Here is a 23,686-nt window from a genome sequence, read left to right as displayed (position 1 = left end):
TGTCTGCAAACACAAGTACGCACAATTTGTGTGTACTTAATATACTATACTTAAAATATACCTAACCTGAAAAGAAACTGTAGAATTTACAAATGCGTTTTGAGAACTGCACTGCCCCCTGTCTTAAAACCATGGTACTGCAGATGTTAGTACCCCCCGATTATTCTCCTCTCCAGAGAACAAGCGATTTATTAGATTAGATTATTTCCATTTTATGCTACTTTGTACTTCTACTCCACTACAATTCAGATTTAAATTGTTTACTTTTATTACATTTACGAATTACCTTTAGTTAATTTGCAGATGTGGATGAATAAAAAACAATATAATTAACACTTAAATCAGACTTTAGTTCCACCTGGAGTAAATTCACAACCTACCCTGCAGTTATACAGACTCATTACAACTAGCTGCACCTTTACCAGCTTTGATAACACTTTAATGATCAATAATTATTATCAAAACATATAATATATATTATTCTGTATTGGACCAATCGGCATAATGAGCATTTTTTCTTTTGGTACTTTAAATATAATTTGATGCCAATATTTTCATACACTTGATTGCAGGACTTTTACTTGTAACGGAGTATTCACACTCTGGTACTAGATCTGAGTACTTCTCCCACCTCTGGTCTTGTTAGTCATTTTTTAATAATCAACCTTTTTATCCTCATGCTTTAGAATGAATATCCTGTTTATAAATCCCAAATGTTTCATTACACTAATTATAAAACCAAACGGAAGCAAATAATTAAACATTTGAAATAAAATTGAACCAATCAATGTTGGGCAACACTTTTAAAAGAAAGTTCTTCTCTCAAAGTATCGGAACCTAACCTTACCATAGCGCAAATCGAGATCATAATAATATAAATGCAGTGTTTCCATTAAAGATTTGGGTTTATTTAATGTCATAAAGATTTCCAATAAACATTTGCAGTAAGAAATAGCAATGTAAAACCAAACAATGTGGGGGACAAACAAATATAAATACATTATTTGATGAGGAAATATTAAACACTGGTACACATTCAGAGAACAATTAAACTGTTTATTCTTTAAAAACAGAATTGGAAAGTAAGACTTTATTCAGCTCTGGTCAGAGTGAAAACATTAAAAGGCTGTTCTATGCTGTGTTAAAATGTGTGGAATAGTAAAACAGCTTGACTGTAGATTGGTGTCCTACCACTTAGCGAAGTAAACTAAGTCTTACTATAAAGTTAATATCATCCATCACATTAAACTAAAAATATTATGTACAGGCTACTCGATCATCTCATTGTACATTCCAGTAAAAGATGCAAATCTATTCACAGTCCTTTTGTTACTCGACAGAAAAAAAGTGACTAAGAATCAACAGCTACTTTCATGTTAAACTGCCCTGACTAAGACTCCTCTCTGATGGGAGTGCATCCAGAGAAGAAGCTGTTCTGACAGCTGGTCAGGAGTCGTTTCTTCTTCTTGAGGAAGCTGGCTGTTGTTCTGTCCTCCGTGTCCTCCTCCTCCTCCACCTCCTCCTCCTCCTCCTCCTCCTCCTCTTCCTCTGGCAGGAGAGACTTCCGTGCCAGCTTCAGGTCTGCAGTGGTGTGTCCCATGTCACCGAGTTCTTTTAGCACCTTTAAAGTGATAATAATAGTTAATAAGATAATACATAATAATGATACACTTGATTTGTATAGCACCTTCCAAGTGCTTCACAGCAGATAATTGACATTGACAAAATAGTCACAGAAAATGTATATCACATTAGTTTCAAATGAAAGACAACAAAATAGACATAAAATTAGCATAACATATTAAATAGATTAACATTTAAGATAATATAAGAGTGCATTAAAGAGGATAGTGAAAATTCCCATTGTGATTACAACTGAAAATAATGGCAGCATTGGGTTGACGATGTAGGCATCAGGAGTGGAGTGCACCAGATGGGCGTAAAAAAGTAGGGCTTAACTCTAACGTCGGGCTTAGCTACGTCCGACGTAGTGATTCGAATTTACACCGAGTGCACCAAGCCTGACTAGTCTCGGGCGTAGCTGCGCCTGGTCTTAAGATGCGCGTCCACGTGAATACACGCAAAACAGTAATTGTTGCCAAGCAACGCCATTTTACCATTTTACAGACTCAGAGGACCGCAGAGAAGAGGGAATTCCCACACCCACAGCGTCAGCGATGACTCAAGGGGAATCCCAAATGGCCACACCCCGAAAGAGAAAGAGGGATTTGTCAGAGCTACAGCAGGAACTGACGGAGAAAGAAATCGGTGCTGGAGGGCCAATGAAACTTGTCTTATAGCCCGACATGCAGTTGTGCGATGAACATTAATCATGTCTCCCACAGTATTTCTGAAAGGCCCCGTTGGCGTAGAATCTGAGCGCAATCAGCACCTGCAAGGTTGGGGAGAGCGCAGCGTTTCGATCTGATCCGTGCTGGAGTTGAGGGGAGATCTCCTCGATTAAATCAAAAAGGGCTTGTCTGCCGAAACGAAACCTCTCTATCAGTTCACTGTCTGGATAGATGTCCAGTGGGTTTGTTCGATCACGGACGACTCTTTCTCTTCTTAATGCCCTTTCATTGTTAAACATGTAAACAAGACGCCCTGCCATTAAAAAGGCTAAAAGAGAGACCAGCGTTTCTGTTGTGCCTGAAACGCCGCATGCTACTGAAGCAGCTGTTTCAGTAGTGGCCGGTTTAGAGGAGCGAGGAGTCGGTGGTCAACGATGGTACAAAACACGCAATACATTTGTATAACAGCAAACATCAGAGACCCTCGAGTACACTGTTATACTTAAAGGCACATCATTCCGTGTATTGCCGAGTCTTCCTATTTGACCAGCTGTACCTTCTTAGTGGGTGTACAAGATGGCGGCTTGAAGAATGTGCTGTTGTCCGGGCTGACGGAAGTGGGGTCCTGAAGAGAGTCTTTGGGAACACTGTCTGCCTGACTTCCATTCTAAAATGATAATTCCATTTTAGAATAATTATGGTTTCATGAAAACAAAGCATTTTATTTACAATGAAAGACAAAATGTGAGTGAACAGAAGAAACATGTTTGTGGCAAATGACATCGTTTAAACTCAGGTTATTACGGTTTATTCAAGTATTTCTTTGAATTGACTCAAATATAATATTATTATTCTAAATTGGTGATGTAATAAATACCAGTATAATAATCCAGTAATTGTTATTTAGATTTTTTTTACTAAATAAAAAATCGTGAAGGGGATATGTTTGGAAGTTCTATTTTCCATCGATGACCCTGAACTTGTGAATCAGTTGGTTTTACTAAACACAGAACACAGATTGATTATAAACAGTCCTATATACAAATAGTACATTTAACAAATATATACGGATCGTTTCCCCTCTTCCGTAATCTGTTTTTGAAAATCTTATCAATAGATCATTTACCTCGGGATCCATATTCCGACACTTCTCACGGCCACACTGACAGTTCTCCCCGCAGCTCATCTTCCCTTTACGGCACCTGCATAAGCGGTTGCTGCAGCGACCTTTACACGCACACTAAAGAGAGAGAAACGGCATCTCCATCACAAGTCACACACATACAGTTTGCAGGTTCATTTCTAGCCTTCCTTTATAGAGAGATGTAACAGGACGATGTGTTTAATGAACCTCTCAACGGAACCAAAGGTGGGCCATTCCTCACTGTCTGCTGTGAGCTTGCATTTGATATCGTGGTTATGGTTTGTTCTCGCCCTGCATGATCTTTACGCCGTGTCGAGAGTCGGCGTCTAGAAACAAATAACCATTTTGAAGATTAACCAAATAGTCTTACCCCCGTAGCTTTTGTTTTTTTTGAGGCTCTGCGGCTCCCAGCTTTCACAGGGAGCCAGTCATCCTCATTCCGCTCATCCTCATCGTCGGACGTCAGCTCGTCCATGTCGATGTCGATGTCCTGCTGCACCTTGGCTGTGGTGGTAAAGCGCTTCCCTTTGGGCTGGCGGAGGGGGAACGCAAAGAGCAAATCAACACACTTGGACCTTCAAATGAAGTTCTCTTTAAGATCATTTATATCTACATCTCATTTTATATCAAGATATTGTTTAAAGAATCATTGACTCTTGATATAAGATTGTATTTCGTTTGAAACATTGGTCCAGGCTCAAACATGTTCAGACTTTGGGGGAAATAACCTACATTAGCCTAGGGATGGGTACCGAGACCCTGGTACCGTTAAGCTCCGACGTTATCGGTCCTGGAGACATCTAAAATATATGACATGTGTATTATTGCTACACAAACATTATATTGCAGTTTTAGTGTCAACTCCGTTTCTAATACGCAAAAAGACTGCAAAATGTCTCGATGCGGACAATGCTCGATACCAAAAGTGCAATAAGGGTTTAGCATGTAAGGGCGGTAACACGAGCAGTTTGTCTAAACATTTATCAAAAGTGCTCCACATCCAGACGGAGGAATGCACCGGGTTCCACTGTCTTTCTAGCAGCTCTGTAGCCCCGTCCACGAGTTTCCATGGGTTCATGATTAGAGGTAACAGAGTTATTTATTTTGTTAAAGTTTCAGCTTCTGTCATCACATTATTTAATACCATTTGTTAAAACATTGTTGTTTCTTTTGATGTGAAATATTATTTATTTAAATTTAAATAAAAAGCAATGTTAGTTTTGTTCACAATTTGTTTAGTTAGTTTACCTTATCTCCAATAGAACCGATAAGAGTACCGTTAAAGGACCGGATGGATAAAAGTAGTAGTACCGTTAAAACCTTAACGATACCCATCCCTAAATTGACATTCAAAACCAAAGGATGGAAGACTCTCTGCCACGACTTACCTTTGGAGGAACGTACTCAAACGAGTCGTCTGCATTGTTGGCATTGTTGGCACCGTTGGTGGCCGTAGGCATGAGGACGTTCTTATGACTGGTCAGGTTGAGCAAAGAGATTTTCTGCAGAAAAATAAAGTTCAGAAATAGAACAGTAAGGTTACATTTGAACAAGTCGTCATAATTAAGCCTTAATGGGGAAAAACACTTTTACATAAAACAGAAAAAAGTATTTCCCCCCCGTTGATTTTAAGTCAACAATCTCATTAGTGTAGTATCCAATCGTACCTTGTATTACATTTATATTTTAACTTCACATTAAAATAATAAAGGAATGGAAACAGATGGAAGACGATAATGTTAACATAAATAATACGGTTACCTGTTTACACTGCTCATTCTCCTCCAACAGCGCCTGGTGCTGCTCTCTTAATCCTCGTAGCTTTTCAAGCTCTTCTTCCTAAAATGGTGTTACGAATAACAATATGATGAACTTTTTCTCCTAAAAGAAAGGTGAGTTGAAGTACGATCAAACACTCTGCTTTTAGTGGACAAACCTGAATTTGGAGGCGCTGGAACAGCTCCTTCTCCTTGGCGCTCTCCTCTTCCTCCTTTGTTTCGGCCGACTCTTCACATATGGTTCTGTTCTGTATTTGGTTAAGGAGGTACAGGACCTGTGCAAGGGAAGAGAAACAGATGTATAGAACAGATATGTCCAAGTACGCGTGTCTCTAAGATATATGAACGTTGGAAAAGGAGTAAAGCACCTTCTCTTGATGCCTCTGCTCGAGCTCCACCATCTGCACCTGGTGCTCCATGTCCATGGTGGACATGACGCTCCTCTCGTCAGCCATGGTCTTCCTCAGGTCCTGAGCATTCCCCGCCTCCTGTTTTAGCTCGCTCTCCAGCTTGCCACTGACGGTTTTCGCAGAAACCAGCTGAATGAAACACAAACTCAACATATGAATAATATATATTACGATGTTGTGATTTGAAATCATCTTTGAGTACTTGCTCACCTCAGACACGAGGAGCTTAAGGGCACACTTGGCATCCACTATGCTTGTGATGCTGTCGAAGCGCTGCTTCATGCGCCCCTCGCTGTCGGCGACGAGGACTTTCCGCTGAAGGTCGGCTATCTGGGCATTCCTGCGAAGAGAGGAAATTCTTAGTCAACAACATAAACTAACCCACTCATAAGTTTTTTTGTTTTTTTTAAGAATGATGCTGTGCTAACGTATTTTGAAAATAAATCTTTTAGCATAGCATAAAAAAATGACCAATAAAAAAAGTGACTGACAGGTCGTCGAAAAATCTAGTGTAGTTTGAAAAAGTCACAAAATCTGTACAGGACTGACAGGAAATAAAAGCACACAACTTTTTATTGTGCATCATTTAATGTTGTGTAAAAGACAATTGATAGGCAGGTTATACAAGCTATTGAAAGGCGGAGTAGGATGAATGCTGGTCTTAACATGTTTGGAATATGTGACATGCAGTGAGTGCAGGTTGTCAGACTCACCTGAGGGCTATCTCTGTCTCCAGGTTCTCCACCTGTTTGGTCAGAGGCGTCTCCAGCGCCCCATGGGTCTCCAGCTCAGAGATGATCAGGGTCCGGCGCTGCATGGAAGGACATCGCAACACAAGACATTGATTCTTTGTAACATTTACAGTTTACTTTGATATGCAATGGATTCAGTTAAGTAGATTACTCAGTTTTGTGGATTCTTTTAATGAGTTTGCAGCCTGTTAAATGAAACACTGGCGTGACGATGTCTCGCAAAAACCAATCAGCCGTGAGAATCTCAGCCTGTTGTCAATGGCGTTTTAGAATCAGAAAACCAAAAAACACCAGCCGTTGGCTCGGGGCGACAGCACACAGAGTTCCATATATATGTTCGGAAACTGGACAAAAATAAGTGTTTATATAAAAACTACAAACTATGGACTGTCTATTGTAGGGGTCTCCAACACTCGATCAACTCGGCGGCCGATCGATCGGAGCATCCCTAGATATAACGGTAGCTTAGTCTCGCCAGATCGATTCGATCTCCAATCAGAAACCTGTTTTTGGTCTGCAGTCTTTTAAGAACACTTAATTCATGGTTTTTACTAACCGGTAACAGTATGTAGTATGATTTTGATTTGTGTATTTGTATTATCTAAAGCCAGTTGAGTAGCACTTGAAATGTTTTGGCTCTATGAAACCTGATGTACTTATATAGAAAACCCTTATATAGCCACGTTCACACCGCAGTACTTTTCCCACTTTAGTTCCGAAATGTCGCGTTCACACCGGAACTAAAATTAGTTAATGAGAACCTTTTCACCCCCTTTTCCGTCCCCGCTAGAGAGCAGGGACTTTCGTGGGAGAAAAAGGTTCCTGTGTCTGATTGGCTGGACGGATTGCAAACCACGCCCCGTAAAACTCCAAAAAAGTTTTGTGAAGCCGCCATTTTATTATCCTCGCATTAGCATTATTAGCATTAGTCCAGCGCAGAAACACGGAGAGACTAACTTATGGCAACACAAAATAAAACATGGGAGCGGTGGAGATGAGGAGGTGTCGGCGTTCTGGCAATTTACTCGGAAGGCTTCAGTCGAAGCTGCTGGGACTCCCAGCAGCTTCTACTGAAGCCAGTCCCCAACTCCGGGGACTTTGGGCGGCAGTATACGCCGTGAAGTGGTTTGCGGCCTGCCAGTAAACCCAAAGCAGAAGAAGAAGAAGTGGCATCGGCGGCTTCATTTGCCTAATCCTCCCCCAGGGACTTATTCCGGTGTGAACGCGATCTGTACTTAGTTCATGCGAACTAAAGAGTTCTCATGAACTAAGTTCTCATGAACCTTGTGGGAAAAGTACTGCGGTGTGAACGCGCCTTATGATTCTGTTTTCTCCAAGTTTATATCTTCTTGGTCGAATGCACTTATTGTATGTCACTTTGGATAAAAGCGTCAGCTAAATGTAATGTAATGTGTATTACAAACAAATCATGGCAAAATGTGTTAATGTTGTTGTTGGCATCTACATGGAGATAAGCCCCGCCTCCTCACTAGCATGATTAGCTTGAGTGAAGCAAGTACAGTAAACACAAGGTCTAACTCATGCGAGTAACGTACCAGCTTTCTGGTAGAGAAATAAAGCTCACCCTGATTTTGGCAGCAGGCCGGTCCCCTGCCTCCATCTGCTGTTTCAGGTGGTTGATCTCCTGGGCCAACACCTTCCTGTCGTCCAGCAGGTCGTTGAGGTGGCGCCGGGCCTCCTCTGTGCTGACCATCACCTCCACTTCATTGAGAAGCCAATTCTGATCACGGACAATATTTACAAATACACAACAAAGACTTTAGTCCAAAACATCTGACTTAATATAACGACGCAGAACAGCTTTAACATATTTGCAGCTTACTCAATCAATGTGGAATTTCAGGGAGGATAATTTTACAAATATAAAATTGATAACAACACAAACACATTTTCACTGCTGATAACCTTCCGTTGTGTCCGGGAAACACCGGACAATGTGAAGACCTAATTCTCTGTATATTCTTGGGAGTTCAAATGATAAAACAATAAGAATTAAACTCATTTGATAGAATTCCAACTAGCCCCATCGTTGCATACAGTAAGCATTGGTAGTTAGCTTAGCAAGACAATTCTGGTTCACAATAATCAATGGAGGAAAGAGTAAGGAAACAAAACGATGCAGAGATATATCGCTCACTCAGTGGTTGACCAAACGCAGGCCTTGGTGACTACAGAGAGGAATTCAAGCGAATGTTATTACCTTAACTCGTGCAGCAGCTCCCTCTATTCCCCTGTGGCGTTTGTCTGCTACCTCACTTCTCTTCAGCAGGGCATCTTTCAGCCGCTTGTTTGCTGCTGCAGCCTGCAGGAGGAACACGTGTTCATATAAGAAGAGTAGCAGCGACTTCATAGATGTTGAACACATTCAATCCAGCACACTACTTGAAGATCTTCAAGGTATGCCTCACCTCCTCAGTTTTACGACGCAGAACACTGGCCTGTTTCTGAAAGTCCCTCTCAAGTTTAAGCAACTCGTACTGCCGTTTCCGATCCTGTTGAACAGATTCAATCAAATCAACTGTGAGCCAGGTGACATTAATAAATGCGTCAAAGGGAAAACAAGTTGAGCGGCAAAAAGGTATGAATAAAAGGATGTGGCGAGAACATGTCCTGCAGTGAAGAACTTGGTTTCCACACACCTTCTCCTTTAGCTGCAGCACCTCCTTATCCTTCATGCTCTTCCATTGTCTGAACTTCTCAGAGTCCTCCCTCATCTGCCTCATCAGCTGCGTACGCTGGTTCTTCATCGCCTGCGAGAACACAGCGTTACCGTGTTAGGATCTGGCTCACATGTATTCAAAGTTGTAGTAAATAACAGCAGTGCTCTTTGCCAATGCGCATGCCGTGTGATAAAGGTCAAAAGAAAATATGGATTGGTGGTTTACAAGGAAAGAGACCATGTTCGATGCACTTAAGTGAATGGGACACTATCACTACTATTTAGTTAATATCTTATAAAATAGAGTATCAACTTCATTTTAATATTATTAATGAATAGATAAATAGTACATTTTATTCATAATATTATTGAGATGGCGGTGTGACCCAAGAAGGATCTATTTAGTTCTTTGATGGTATTATTAAAAAAGGCAATTTGTTCAGTACAGTAACAAAGACATCCGATAAAAGCAGTATAAGTGCATGTTAATGCTCAACATAATGTTCTCATTTATTTTTCTTTTAAAGGAACTAGATGATATAAAAAGACATTCTTTATTACCTGTATCTCATGCATGAGATTGCCAACTTTCTTCACGGAGGTCTCCTTGAGTTTGAGCATTTTGGACTGATCCAGAAGTTTTTTCTTCATGTCCACCAGCTGGTTCTCGAGCTCCTGCAGTCTCTTCCGGCGCTGCTCGCTGAGCCTGGAAGAAGGTGAAGCAGACAGGAAGTTAAAAGTGAAGGCTTATGAGGTTACTTCCGAATAAAGAAGTTACAGGCACAACCAAGATATTGAAGTGTTCATACTTAGCCTGGCTGGTGTCTTTCTTTGCAGACTGCAGTGCAAGAAGGAGACCCTCTTTCTCCTTCTGCAGAGAATCCACCGAAGTCTGCAGACTATGAAAGTTTTTCTGTAGGAAGCAAAGAGAAAGATTTTATTCTCGTTTGATGAGGAATCACACAAGTACAAGTATAAATACAAATAAAAACAATACATTTAGGATAAACACTGAGAAGCTGAGTTAACACATATACAGATATGATAAGAAGAAAACAATGGAAAAAGAGAAATCTCCAACGAGGCGTTCTGGGGCAGCAGACAGGTCTTTTCTGTGTTAGAGCTGTACTCGCTACAGGGTGTACTTTGAGGGTCTGTGACTCTGCAGACCGTTTACATGCAGAACAACCTTCATAACACACAAGGGGACGGGTACTAACCGGAAAAGCATGACATGGGACCTTTAACTAGTTCGGAGTGTAATAATCAAGATTCCTCATCAGCGAGACTAAACAAATATGGACCCTGAATTTAACTAGAGCTGTCGTCCATAGAAAAGAATGTGCGCCAGGGAACCTATGTTCCAGATAAAAGAAGGGCCTCTAGATGTTCCTGAACAATATTCTACCTCATGGCGGCTTGTGCTTGGTCATAAGCTGGCAACAACAATGCGCCCAAGCTGCTCCTCCTTAAGAGAGATAGCAGCAATACCCAAGGCCGTAGACCTATGCCATGGGAAAGAGAGTGAAAGGAGAAAATGATGAACTGGGTCAAAGGTTGAATACCTATGCAAATTATTCCCTAATGATGTATATGGGCAAATGTGAGTTACATTACATGACATGTCACTTGTTAGACGCTTTTATCCAAAGCGACTTACATACTCAATACTGTGGACAATCCCCACAGGAGCAATTTGGGGTGAAGTGTCTGAGGGACACAACAACATGCTGACTGCAGTGGGGTTTGAACCAATGACCCCCTGATCCCAACACCAATGCACTATCCACTGCACCACACCCCGAGTTCAAAGTAGGTACATTACAGGTAGGCGTCGACCGATAATCGGCCTGGCCGATCGGGGCCATTATACCGCATTTGACCGATTATCGGTATCGGCCTTTTTTTTATTATCAAATTGCCGATAAAACTTTGGCTCTGGTGCGGCCGTTTCTCTGGCTACAGTCACCACTCTCTGTCCCGCCCACAGCGCTATCTGATAGGCTATTCCTGAAGTGTCAATCAACACTGAAGATTTTCCGGGCAGGAGCCAGCCAGAGAGGCGGGACCTTCTCAGATTACAGACAGGTGCGAAGAACGCAGACACAGACAGAGGCAAGCAGCAGCGCTGAGCGGCAGAGCCATACATGTGTTAAACCGAAGTTCAATAAACATCCCTATCCCCTATGCTGAAGTTGCAAAAACACCACAATCTTATGATCCAATCCTATCAGTTTCCCAGTTACACAGGAGGTCAGTCAGTTGGGGGTGCGTGCAGCGTCTCACAGCGGAGTCTGTGGTGCGGAGGGGGGGGGGGGGGGGGGCTGCGAGTGGAGCCTCGCAGTTTTTCAGGTTGATATGTGAAGCTCATTAGCTAGCCAACATGTATCTAGCAAATGTTTAGCAACATATTAGAAGTGAGGCTACTAGACTAATGTTAGGTCTACTGCAATAGCCTCACTTTTAATAGTTTGCCAAACATTAGCTAGCACTAGTGTTTTACAGTTGCTAGCAGCTTATTGGGATGTTATGCTAGATCAGGGGTCTCCAACCTTTCTCCACCTGAGAGCTACTTTGAAAAAATGAAAGTGGCCAAGAGCTACTTGCATCGCATCGCTTACATGTATTCACATAGCACTCATCAGTTGAATTAAGCTACTTTTTTGTGAAATCAATACCTAAAGCTTATCTAAAATCTTAACTTCACATCAAGGTCCAAGAAAACGACAATTTCTCACGTATTAATATGGACAACATAGTAAGTACTTCACTGAACATTCACATAAATGTCCAAGAGCAAATTACAATGTGTTCACTTCTTCTTATGGCCCACATAGTAAATACATCGCCTTAATCACCACCTTGCAAGCATCTTATGGCACGTGTGTAAAATAAGTGCATTCACTCTTTTACAGTTAGTGAGATGACTGGCGCTGCATGGAGTCCACCATACAGGTGTATGCTGGACCCACTTAGGTCCACTCTAATGGAGTCATTTACATGTTCATCAGTCGGTCTTGTTCTGTATTTAGATATCATTCATGCCAGAAAAAGGCTGCTTCACAAAGTAGAGCCAAATAAAGCAGACATTTCCAGTGCTGCTTGGTGATGTTCTTATAGTTGTCTGGGCGTACAAGGCTTCAGAAATGTTGTGAGTTTTGCTGAGGCTTAAGCTGAACATGATTTTGGAGATGTATAACCTCCATCTCCATCTCCACAGGATCGACACTGAACAGTGCAGCCATCTTTTCTTCTTCTTCGTGTTGACATGAAATTATAAGCCATAATAAATCAATTGTATAGGTCTAGCCTCCCTATATCTGTGTGTGACATTTTTCCATCCTCAAAAACAAATACTTCTGCAGTCTAGCTGCAGCTTCAAGCAACGGTCTTCTGTTAAAGAAAGGACACTGAATGTCTTGAATGTGGCATCACACACATGACCTGAGTCTGAACAAAGCAGACAACAGGAGTATTTACAACAGCATTATAAAAACAAAAATAGTGCATGTGGGTGCACACTTACATTCTCTGTTTTACCGTTACATTAATCCCATGAATGTATGAGATTAAGTTATCTTCATCATCTCAATCAGTGATTAAGTGAATAATAAAGTTTCTATCAGGTCACTGTCAGCCTGTCACTCTTATTAGTAGTTATTTTCAGGAGGGGGCGGGGCTTGGAGGAACAGAGAGGAGACGGTGATCGCGGAAGCTTTCCTCCTGCCTTCACACACTTTACACGCGTATTTAACTGAAAATAGCAAGAGGACATTCATACTCTGCATTCCAAGACTTGATTAAATCCACCAAAAACCTGACATGACGATAACGAGTGTTTTTCAAAAACACAAATCCCTCCCTCTGTGTCTCTGAGCCGCAGCGACGCAACCTGATTCAGAGCGGGTCATTCTGCCGTTGGTTCTGACTGGTGCTGCTGGAGAAAGCAGACTGCTCCGTGTGTGGTGTCGCTGTGCCGCTGTCACATCTGCTCATTGATCTCTGCGTCACGGACCAATTGTATATTCGTGTGACAGAAACAATTCTAAAATAAAAAAACTTTATTGTCCGGCCGCGGCCGAAAAATCAAGAAGCAACCTTACTACGCTATAATCGATAATCGAGCGGCGAGCTACTGAAAAGCTGCCCGCGAGCTACCGGTAGCTCGCGATCGACGTGTTGGAGACCCCTGTGCTAGATAGACAGATATAATAAATTAAGCATTATTGTTAGTTAAGCATGTCAGCCTGCTGCCCCACTTCTTGTCTCTCTCTCTCTAACTCATTGCAGATGGCTGCACTAAAGAAAAGGGCACATAGAGGAAACCAGTTGTAAGATGTTTAAAAGTTCATTAAACATGATATATGCTTAAATGCATTTCAAAGAAGTTGTGTTGGAGTTTGTGTTATTTTACATTTTGACACCAAGATTTTCTGATTTTACTGCAAATGTATATCGGTTCCAAATATCGGTTATCGGTCTCCTTGATTGCTAATAATCGGTATCGGCCTTGAAAAAGCCATATCGGTCGAACCCTAATTACAGGTATCCAAATGTACTGACAGTTCCGCTTTTAATAACTCACGTGGCGCATAATCAACGTCAGTTACTTAAAAAAGCAACTATGAATGAATCCATTATGTTTAATTAAGTCATAAAGTCAAGTTAAATATTTCTGATTAACCAAATGAAAATAACTCAGATCCAATATTGTTGGGAGGGTCTATATATTGATAGAAAATCCTCTTACCTGGTGCTCTAACTGCATCGGCTCGAGCTGGGTGTCATTCTGGCACATGTTCCGCACAAACGCTTCCTTCAAGCTCAACACTTTGTTCAGCTCTATCAGTTCCTTGGAAAGCTGGGCCTGCCGCAGAGCATGATGGGTTGTAAAGCCTTCTGGGGAGTGCTTTCCATCAATGCCAGTGCCATCCTGTGTGAGAGGTAGGAAACATCTTAATTTGCATACGGTTCAGTAGGGCGGATTCTATGATCAATAAATATGTACATGAGAAAATAAATCTCACTTTAGAACATTCTATAAAATGACTGAATTTTATTATCATCACATATATTTGTAAACCTATAAAATGTGCAGATTCAGTGGTAACGAAAGCACAGTGTACCGAGTTTTGTCAGTAAGATAAAGTAAAGATTCAAAGACTTAATTGCTACAGCATCATTTGACCCTTAAATCCGAGGCTTATGCCACAAAGCAACCAATAACATCCAGGGATGCAAACACAGGTATGGTGAAAAAAGAGAGATCTATTCGAAGCAGGAAAAAAACAGCATAATATACCATCTGACAAAGGCCTGTGCTATAATGCTTCAATTAACTGGCTGTTCTTTAGAATATACTCAGATCAATAGGAGACAGAGATGTTAAGTTATAAATCAAGGGTTTTTATTATTATTTACAGCAGGGGTGGGGAACCTTTTTCCTTTACATTTTTACAACATCCTCAGAGGGTCGTACAAATGATTGAACTCAACCTCTGCTTAAAAAAACTAAAATCACAGCCCATTCATTTGGCCTTTCTTTCATTCTGTGCAAAGAAAAAGCAACCTCTTAATCCAGATATCTTTAAAAAAAAAAATTGAAATATTGAAATTAAAAGCATCAATCTGGTGCACTTAGAGAGCAAAATTAAGAGATCTATGGATACATCTCTCAACATCCATCTGAAACAGACCTGTAAGCAGATTTTATTTTTGGATATTTTACAAATCACTCTCCTTTTAAACTCTATTCTTGTTATTTTAAACAACTTTTTGTTACTGTCATATAGTATTTTATACCTGTTTTTCATTTAGTCTCATTAATAACTATAATGATCATATCAAGGTGTGCCTTAACCTCACTGAGCTGAGGTTATTTGAGCCTCTCAGGAGAGAGCTCTCTTCCACCTGGTTGTAGAAAAGCTCTTTAAATTCGTTAGCATAGCTAGCTAACCAGATGCTAATAACAACAGATCGCCACTGTGTTTACAACTAAAGACACAGCCATGCAAACACTGCTGCATGTGTACGGCTCCTTATGGGTACTGCAATATTTGAAGTGCTGGAGCTGCATTCTGGTGCTCTCCGTCAGCACTACACCACGTGATGACACGTTACGCTCGTGTTGCGTTCAAGGAAAAACAGGCACTCTCTTTTTTAATTATTTTGTGGTCTAGATTTCTTAAACTCTTCGGTTCTTACACAAGTCACCCAAATCAGCGTTAACAAATCGGGAGGCGCGAAAAGCGACTAATTTCCATGCATGAAAATACCAAAGAAATTAAAGAAATTGCAAAAGGAAATAGAAAAAATGTAAATTTAGAGAGAATGGTGCATGCCACACAATGTGCAAGTTAATGCGGAAATAAGTTAATTATACATATTTAATATAGAATCAGATAACAGAATGAAAAATTAAATACTGTACAGTAAAATATTACTTATTGTAATAATATGCAAACATGTGGGATTTAAACAGATATTTGTGTTCTAGACATAAGTAAGTGAAGAAACGTGTGCATATGATAGGAAGCATCATGTTGTGTAAACACTAAGAGGACAAAAGTGTCAAACGTACTGGATCGTCATTGCTACTGCCATTCCCAGACACCTCAGCTCCGTCTCCTACAGCCATAGCATCGATGGAGGCAGTGATGCCTTCACTCTCACTCTAAGGAGAAACACAACAACATAGTGTAAACATCATCAACAATGCAGGATTTAAAATGTATGTTAATTACAATATAAGTTCTAATAACCATTAATAACATGTAAATAAGTCTATTTAGCCAAAAAGGTCTTCAGCATTGCCAAATGCCGCTGTATTTTGGTGGATTATCATGTAAAAGGACTTGTGTACCTTGAGCTCCAAGATAATGTCCTGCAGGTTTCTCATTACTTCAACGTTCTCCTTCAACTCCTGGTCCTCCAATGTCTCCAGAACTTTCTGAAGATCCACCGTACATCTGAAATACAGGGAAATAAAGAGTGTGGTCCAAAAGTTATCATTGTGGCAGTGGTCAACAAATCAATTAGCTAAAATCATCAAAACTGACTCAGGCCATGTTAGACCCATGCTGAAGCTCCCCTAGCTTTATGTCTTTGTGAACTCACGCTGCATGTTGCCCCAGTTGCTCCATTCTGCTTTGCAGTTTGTCATTTTCCTGTTCCGTCTGTAAAAGAAAGCAAATGAAATGTAATTAACCTGATGGATGACAATGCAAAGCAGTCAAATGTCAGAGGAAGACGAATTGAAATGTGTTTAAATTGTCCTGGCTTTTTTCTACCGATAGGTGAAAAAAAACAGACTGTAAATAAAGATGGACGCCATGACAGCTCCTCCAAAGGGAAGGCATAACATCTCGAGGGCTGGTTACAGTATAGGTCACACAACGTCATGATTGACAGCTGCTCTGAGTAAAGCTGTCACTAGGCAATAGGCTAGGTACTAAGGGTAGGAATTAGGGTCAATCGGTATGAAATAACCCATGACAATCAATTTGGCTGATAGTGCTTTGTATATTCTAATTTATATTATAAAATATATCATAATGAGAGTGGTGTTATTATTTTGCGAGAACCTGTACCATACAAAGCTTTTATTTCTTAAGTCTGTAGAATATGATCTGTAGGCTGGCAGTTCTCTGCAGCACCAACACACTTCTTTGATTCATTTGATATGAATCTAGTCCATAATGCGATCTCGATACAACTCAGATAATTGCTCAGTCCTAGTAACAACTTTGAGGAGATGCAGCAATCATTTCAAAAAGCACGATTGTTCTAAAAATAAACTATATAAAAAATCTTTATGAACAGTGTATCATCCATACAGTCATTGATCGTGCCTCTTGCTAGCTTAACCACATTTTCACAGACAGTAAGGTTAGCACTGCTGTGGGTCAGGAGTAGGGATGGGAATTTGAAAGCAAATGTATATTCGAATATTCAACCCCCCAAAAAACGGTTAACCGGTTAACCGAAATGTACATATCCTATAAAAAAAAAGAATTGGGTAACATTTTTTTTTTAAACAATTTTTTTGCCCAATTTTTTTTCAATACTTTTTGGAAATAAATACATACATGTTCAAATAAGTGTAGAAACCAAGTCGAATTTGTCAAATGTATTGAACTGGTGATCACAGTTTGACAGCTATAGGCCTACAGCTTTCATGTGTGGAGGCGATTCACAATCAGCCCAGCTGTAGAGAAGACCCTCTCAGCTGGAACGGAGGTTGCGGGTATAGCAAGGTATAGCATGTGTACGTTTAATTTGGCAGAGTTTGACCACTACACCGCACTCACTAACCTGGTCGAAATATTTCCACACATTAGGCCTACTCCTTTTTGACGCCATGTCTGTTGTGTAGGACTCTTCTTGGAGTCCTACACAACTAAATCTCTCCAGTCAAAATGTCCATGTACTTTGCCGCCACACACGGTTGCCAAGCAGCGCTTATTGTTGTTTAGGCTGTCCACTCATGTGTCGCGAGTGTTGACAGGGGGCGGGGGAGCACGCTCATGAACTGTTAGCGCCGGAACCTCGCAACGGCTGCGGAGCTCATTTGCGCCACATTTGGGCCTAAAATGAGGTTTGAGTCTGCGTGATCTGCGTGTAGGGAGGGGCAGCAGCCATATCTTTGGCTAGAACTAGCTAGATCTGATGGATTTGGAAATAAACGCGAGTGAAGTATAACCGGACACGAGAGAGAGAGATCAGCACCTGCAGCTCTGCCCGCTGTGAGGGACCGGTGAGCGGAGCAAAACACACCTTAAGACGTCACCTAACACATTTAGCTATGGCACAGTCGTATATATATATACACATTGAATTATTCAATTTGATAATATGTAATCAATTTAGGAATCCCTCCCTAAAATTTTTTTTTCTTCGAATATTCGATTAATCGTTCCCATCCCTAGTCAGGAGACATGTGTTATCTCTGTGATAGCATAGGTGTCGATTTGATCATAAATGTATTTATAGGATCTTTATATTCATAGGAACCACATTATTACACTAGTAACAGTTTTCACTGATGACTTTGGGGGAAGGTTTAGTAAATGTTGTTACGCTCTGACTCACCATGATGATTTTCTCTATCATGAGGGCAGTCTGTCCAGCTGCCTCGCTCAGCTCCCTGCACAGTTTGTTGTTGTCATCCTGCAGGGAGCGATTCCTTTCCACCAGCTTGCTCACCTTCTCCGTGGACTCTGGCCTGAAACAAGGAGACACAGTAACCATTGTTTAAGGAAAAGCATGTATTTGAAAGTGCAACATGGGGTTATTGGGGAAGAAGCACGTCTTACCCAGAGAGCACCGGACCCACTCCTCCCCGGGCATGCAGAAGCATCACCTGCAGCTCCTGAACCTAAAGAGGTGAACGGATCAAGAGATTGTTACATGAAGATACACTGCATTTAACTTGCAGCATCATGGCACAATCAGAGTACTATTTCTGCTGGGGGAAATTGGGTTTCGTGATTGTTAAAATGTTTTATTTATTAATATAAAGTTATAAAGTTAAAGTAAGAATGTGCATCAAAAAGACGAATTCTTTTTTTTAAAGTATTTGGAGGTTGAAGTAAAAATGTTCAATGAAGATACAAAAAAATAAATAGAACATCAATATTTATAAAACACAAGTTAAAGTAAAAATAGTCACACTGTACTACAATATATAACAGGTGTATTACCAATAATTGTATTAACCTTTATGGCAGTTTGAGATCTGATTGTGAAATCATAGAATATAATTGTTTCCACTTCCTGTTTCTGTACCTGTTGTTTGAGATGGTTCATTTCTGCAGCTCTGGGGTCAATGTTGACTATAGGTTTATTTTTGATCTTGCGCGCTCTGTCAGCATATCGCAGAGTGTTGATTGTTTCCTCCATGTTGGAGTCTGCAGGACTGATGCACGCAATCATTAAAGTGTGGCTATTGCCTCCCAACGAATCTGATGATGACAGACAGAAACAAATTCCAAGTAAAATCATTATTGCATTGTTTGAAAACTAAAGAATTTGCCTGTTTTAAAATGTACATTTACCAGTTATAGTGCCATTGTTATACTAACATAATTCATGAATCCTTAATTAGTCCTTCTGCAGGGATATTTACAGTGTTAAAGAAAAGTGGCATAGCAGGTAAAAAAGGCACGTAATATTAAATAGTAAAGTGCAAACACAGCTGGTTTGGTGTCCATACACAGATCCTGTTTAACATGGCCAACCATGATACATCCCCATTTAACGATGCAATCAATAAAGCAGAATTCATTTTTTTAATCAAAACAACTAAAGCCAAGTTGACTTGACTTTGGATTGGCTCATGTCTAAAGTTCCTCAAAGCAATCCGAGATGTTTGGACCACTAACCTTTGAACTTTAAAATCAAAGTGTACCTTGAAGCAGACGGGTGAGCTTTGAGTCCCTGTACGGAACAAAGCTGCTCTTTTTGCTTTCATCCCCCAAGGCACTGATGACATTACCCAGAGACAAAAGCCCACGATTGATGCTGATGCCTAAAGATGAAAATGGAATAGCATCAAAACAGAAATGCTGTTAACAGACCTTCAACAATACAGTAAAACAGCATAGAAATAATATACAGGTCAGCAACATTTTCAGTTACCTTCCTTCAAACGATCTCCCTCTGCTTTGGTTTTCTTTTGCCTTTCTGAACCAGCCAGATCCACAAGGTGCAATTTTGAAACAACTGAGTCCACTCTGAAACAAAAGAAAACCCAAATGTTCAAATAAGATTGGATCTCACGCTTTGTGAGCCTTAGAATGCAGACTTGACACAAAACCACACATAGTTCAGGGCCAAGTCATGAAAAACAACAGCATAAACACATCAATCAACGATCAAGTCAAATCTGTTTTGATAGAAATTGAACGACATCTATAAAGATATCTGATTATGTTGTCCCCTTCACAAAAACACAACCCACATTTTTCTAAAGCTTTACTAAATGAAATCCAAATCTGAAAATATATAACTAAAAACTGTTGAATGTCACATTAACTGCTGAAACAAAGAGAGCCGTTTCAAGGCATTTGAAATTAGTAAACAAAGCCCAATCCAGTCGTCTTTTTTAGCTTCTGCAATGCAATATAAAGCCTTTTTGTTTTGTTTACCATAGCCATCAAATGTGTGTTCATGTCCTTGTTAACACTTCACTTTGTGTAAACTCAGAATAATGTATCTTAAGGAGAAAAAGGGTATGTATATCAGCCTAAGTGGGTGTGTGAGACAACAGCAGCAAACTGACTTGTCTTTGCCTCTGCGCTGCTCCAGTGTGATGGTGAAGATGGCATGTGAGCGTGAGGAAGCGGCGTTCATGGCGGTGGAACCCACGGTGCGAACTGAGTTGCCAATCTCCAAACAGCCCACCATCTCATGGGCAGAGAACACCTTCCTGTCGGTCAAACCCACGATCTGGAAAAACAGGATATTTTCAATGAATACAAAAGCTGACCCTTTACATTATATTACATTTAAAAAGGAATACAATTCGGTTTGTGTGTCCATCTACTCTAAGCTTCAAAGCAAAAGTTTATTCTTTAAAAACATGCCAGTCACTCACCTTTATTCCCTCCTTAGGGTCTTCCCTAATGCTGAGGCTAAGTTTGTCTTTAGAAGGACACAGCAAGTCCAATATGTCTTCATTATAGATCTGCAATCGAAAATAAAAAGGTCTAAGTAACTTTTATTTTGAAAACACTGTATAATTTAATAACATTTTCTGCACAACATGTCCACCGACCTCAAGGTAAGAAACTGACAGGCAGAATTCACAGTCTGCCCTCTTATCCCTTTCCTCAAAGATCCTTTTGATCACCCTCGGTATAACTCCGACTACAGGATCAGTTTCCTGAGCTGATGTGTATGTTCCTCCCATCGAGAAGGTCTTCCCTGATCCTGTCTGTCCGTAAGCAAGAACGGTGGCATGGTAGCCTACAGGACAATTCATTGAGGAGGCAAAATTATTGAAAAGACAAGAAGAAAAGAAATATATATATATTTCATTATAGCTATTTAACATCTTTGCCATTGAATTATATTAATCATTTTCACTTGTGTGCAACCAATGTGTTTCACAGCTACATCTGGGAGCACAACCTGCACTGTTACCCCCTAGAAAACACTATGTTGAAAACATATAGCTACCTTTGAAAAGCCCACATAATAAGGGGGACACAGACGTGTTGAAGACCTCTTCTTGTTCAGCAGTGGGATCAAACACATAGTCATATGTGAACGCCTTCTCTGTGCCAACAATCACCTGAAAACAAACAAGAATTTGGCTAATTATGTAGCTGTAAACGCGGATATAATGTTGATATAATGGCACAATAAAGAAATAAGTATTTTCCTAAATTGTTGTTGAGCACAGACCTGTGGTTCTCCAGGCACAAACGTGAGACAGCCCTGACATCCCTCGTTGATTTCCTTAGGTACCAACGGGCGGCTTCTCAAGGCCACCCGCACTGGAATCCCTTTATCATCCTCATTTGTCATGATGATGCAAGACAATATTCCTTGTAACAAACAACAACAGGGTATCATAATAAAGCCAAGTAATATAAGACAAGTCAACATGAAATAGCAAGAAGGGACAGGAAACTTTGAAAAACAATGAGGGATGCAACTCAAATCTGCCAGTGTTGAAACATACAGTTTCAACACAGGCAGATGTTTGGACATAGGGACTGATTCCCATCATCAAGATAAAGGGATTTTCATCATCATTTTTAGAAATGATGAAACATCATGTGCAATAAAATGTATTGCATGACTACTGGAGGAGGATTTAGGGATGAAGTGCTGATAACATCTAAATAAAAATAACTGGCGTTGACTTTTTATTGCATGATGCCAGCAAAACACATCAGAACCTGAAGTTAAAAGTCATTGATTTTGCTGTGTTAAACCATGACATTACTATATTGATTCACACTCAATTTTGCAAACAAACAAAGTGCTTGTTGAAAGGTTTAGTTTAAAATGCATAGACAACACAATATTCTTGAAAGTATCATTTGTTGCATATTAAAAAAAATGGACACTTAGTTGCTTTACAAAATAAAATGGTTGCATGAAATGTTAAATTTGTATTCTATTGGCTTTTTAAAGACCGTTTCAATGTATTTAAATTGTATTTAGTGTTTATTTTGCACTATGTCATATTGCCTTAATGCTTTATTGAAAGCCCTTTGAATAGTCTTGTTGTTGAAATGTGTTATATATATAAATAAATGTGTCTGGTCTTGAAAGGAAAAACATAACGAAATGCAATGTGTTCAAATTATAAAAGGAAAGTTAGTATCTAGCTCCACAATTATTAAGGTAATGGCTTTATACGTTGTCCACTAACACTTGCATACTTGTTGTCTGTGTAATCTACTCTGTTTCTTCTTGCACTCTTTATTTTTACATGTGTTTTATTTTTGTATGTCATATATATATATATATATATATATATATATATAATAAGTTGCATTGTTAGATGAGCTTGGATTAGCATTTCCATGTCTACACTGTAGCTACTGTGCATATGACAATAAAGCCTTTGAATATTGAATCATTAAGGAGTTTGCCTTCCAGTGTATCATGTCTCCATGTGTAAATTCCCCATGTCTATTGTCATGGTGTCAAGGAGTTGGTCCATTATCCACCCTCTATATATATATATATATATATATATATATACATATATTTAAGATGGTTGTCAACCTTTCGTTCACTGAAATAAAAACCAAACTGTGCAACTGTATAAGCATAAGTTATTATGGACATTTACGTCTCAATCGATTTCTTAACAGATATATACGCAGAAGGCTTTAACGTTAACTTGCCAAATGTATCGTTTAAGAATTCACAGCGAAACTATCTAGCGCCTTTAGCAGTCGCTAAAATGCTTTGTATTGGATGGAAAACAAAGTTTCACCCCAGTTGACGGGTTATAATCAAGTTGTCATAATTGTGTTTTTGACTAACGTGACCGTTGGTTAGCTAGAAGAATAACGCTAGCTAGTTGTAAACAATACGTCGAATTTAACATTAACTTACCTTTTCACGTTTCCTCCTGTATGAGAGCTATCACGATAACAGCATTAAATACTGCTTGGAAAACGTATACTTTTTAACGTTACTTGCTACGGCTTCTTCTTCTTATTATTATTATTATTATTATTTTTCTTCTTCTTCTTCTTCTTTGCAATGGCGAATCGCTTCCCACTTGCTACGGCTTGAGTTTTGACTGCCCGCCACTTTCAAACACACGGCTCCTCCTCCTCCTTCTTCTTCTTCTTCTTCTTCTACTGGTAGATTTAGGGTAGACTCAACGCAGCTCGGCAGCGTCACACTGACCTCTACAGCAGGGGTTCCCAACCTTTTTTCCCAAGGGCCCCCCCAAATGACTCCTGTTGGAAGTTGCGCCCCCCCCCCCCTTCACACACTAGGGGACACACACACACACACACACGCAACAGCGGTAATTAAAGTTTAAAAGTCTCAAAAATGCTACAACTACTGTCACAAACTGGATGAATGTGACGTATTTTGTTAAAGGAGGATGAAAGCGTAATTAAGGAGCACTATTGGAGTGACTTTGATGGT

The 23,686-nt window shown here is 40.1% G+C and overlaps 1 protein-coding gene across 1 annotated transcript; it reads right to left on the bottom strand.

Annotated features, from left to right (window-relative positions):
* Positions 1–1,042: 1,042 nt before the first annotated feature.
* On the bottom strand, positions 1,043–23,384 carry kif4 (kinesin family member 4). The gene is made up of 31 exons (XM_034099786.2): positions 23,138–23,384; positions 21,464–21,606; positions 21,236–21,350; positions 20,832–21,022; positions 20,652–20,741; positions 20,337–20,503; positions 19,694–19,788; positions 19,464–19,583; positions 18,842–19,017; positions 18,370–18,431; positions 18,146–18,278; positions 16,172–16,230; positions 15,918–16,023; positions 15,636–15,728; positions 13,806–13,988; positions 9,865–9,968; positions 9,617–9,761; positions 9,036–9,146; positions 8,805–8,888; positions 8,597–8,698; positions 7,961–8,116; positions 6,337–6,434; positions 5,834–5,963; positions 5,582–5,752; positions 5,372–5,488; positions 5,197–5,274; positions 4,824–4,937; positions 3,806–3,967; positions 3,418–3,531; positions 2,848–2,958; positions 1,043–1,621 (listed from the first exon to the last, which is right to left on the bottom strand). Exons 2-31 carry the CDS (start codon positions 21,584–21,586, stop codon positions 1,391–1,393), a joined length of 3,741 nt encoding a protein of 1,246 aa, XP_033955677.1. The 5' UTR covers positions 21,587–21,606; positions 23,138–23,384; the 3' UTR covers positions 1,043–1,390.
* Between the last annotated feature and the right edge of the window lie 302 nt (positions 23,385–23,686).

This window comes from Pseudochaenichthys georgianus, chromosome 14, assembly GCF_902827115.2.
Source record: "Pseudochaenichthys georgianus chromosome 14, fPseGeo1.2, whole genome shotgun sequence".
Taxonomy (NCBI): domain Eukaryota; kingdom Metazoa; phylum Chordata; class Actinopteri; order Perciformes; family Channichthyidae; genus Pseudochaenichthys; species Pseudochaenichthys georgianus.
The sequence above is the reverse complement of the archived record's forward strand: the minus strand, read 5'-3'. Positions and strand labels throughout refer to the sequence as shown.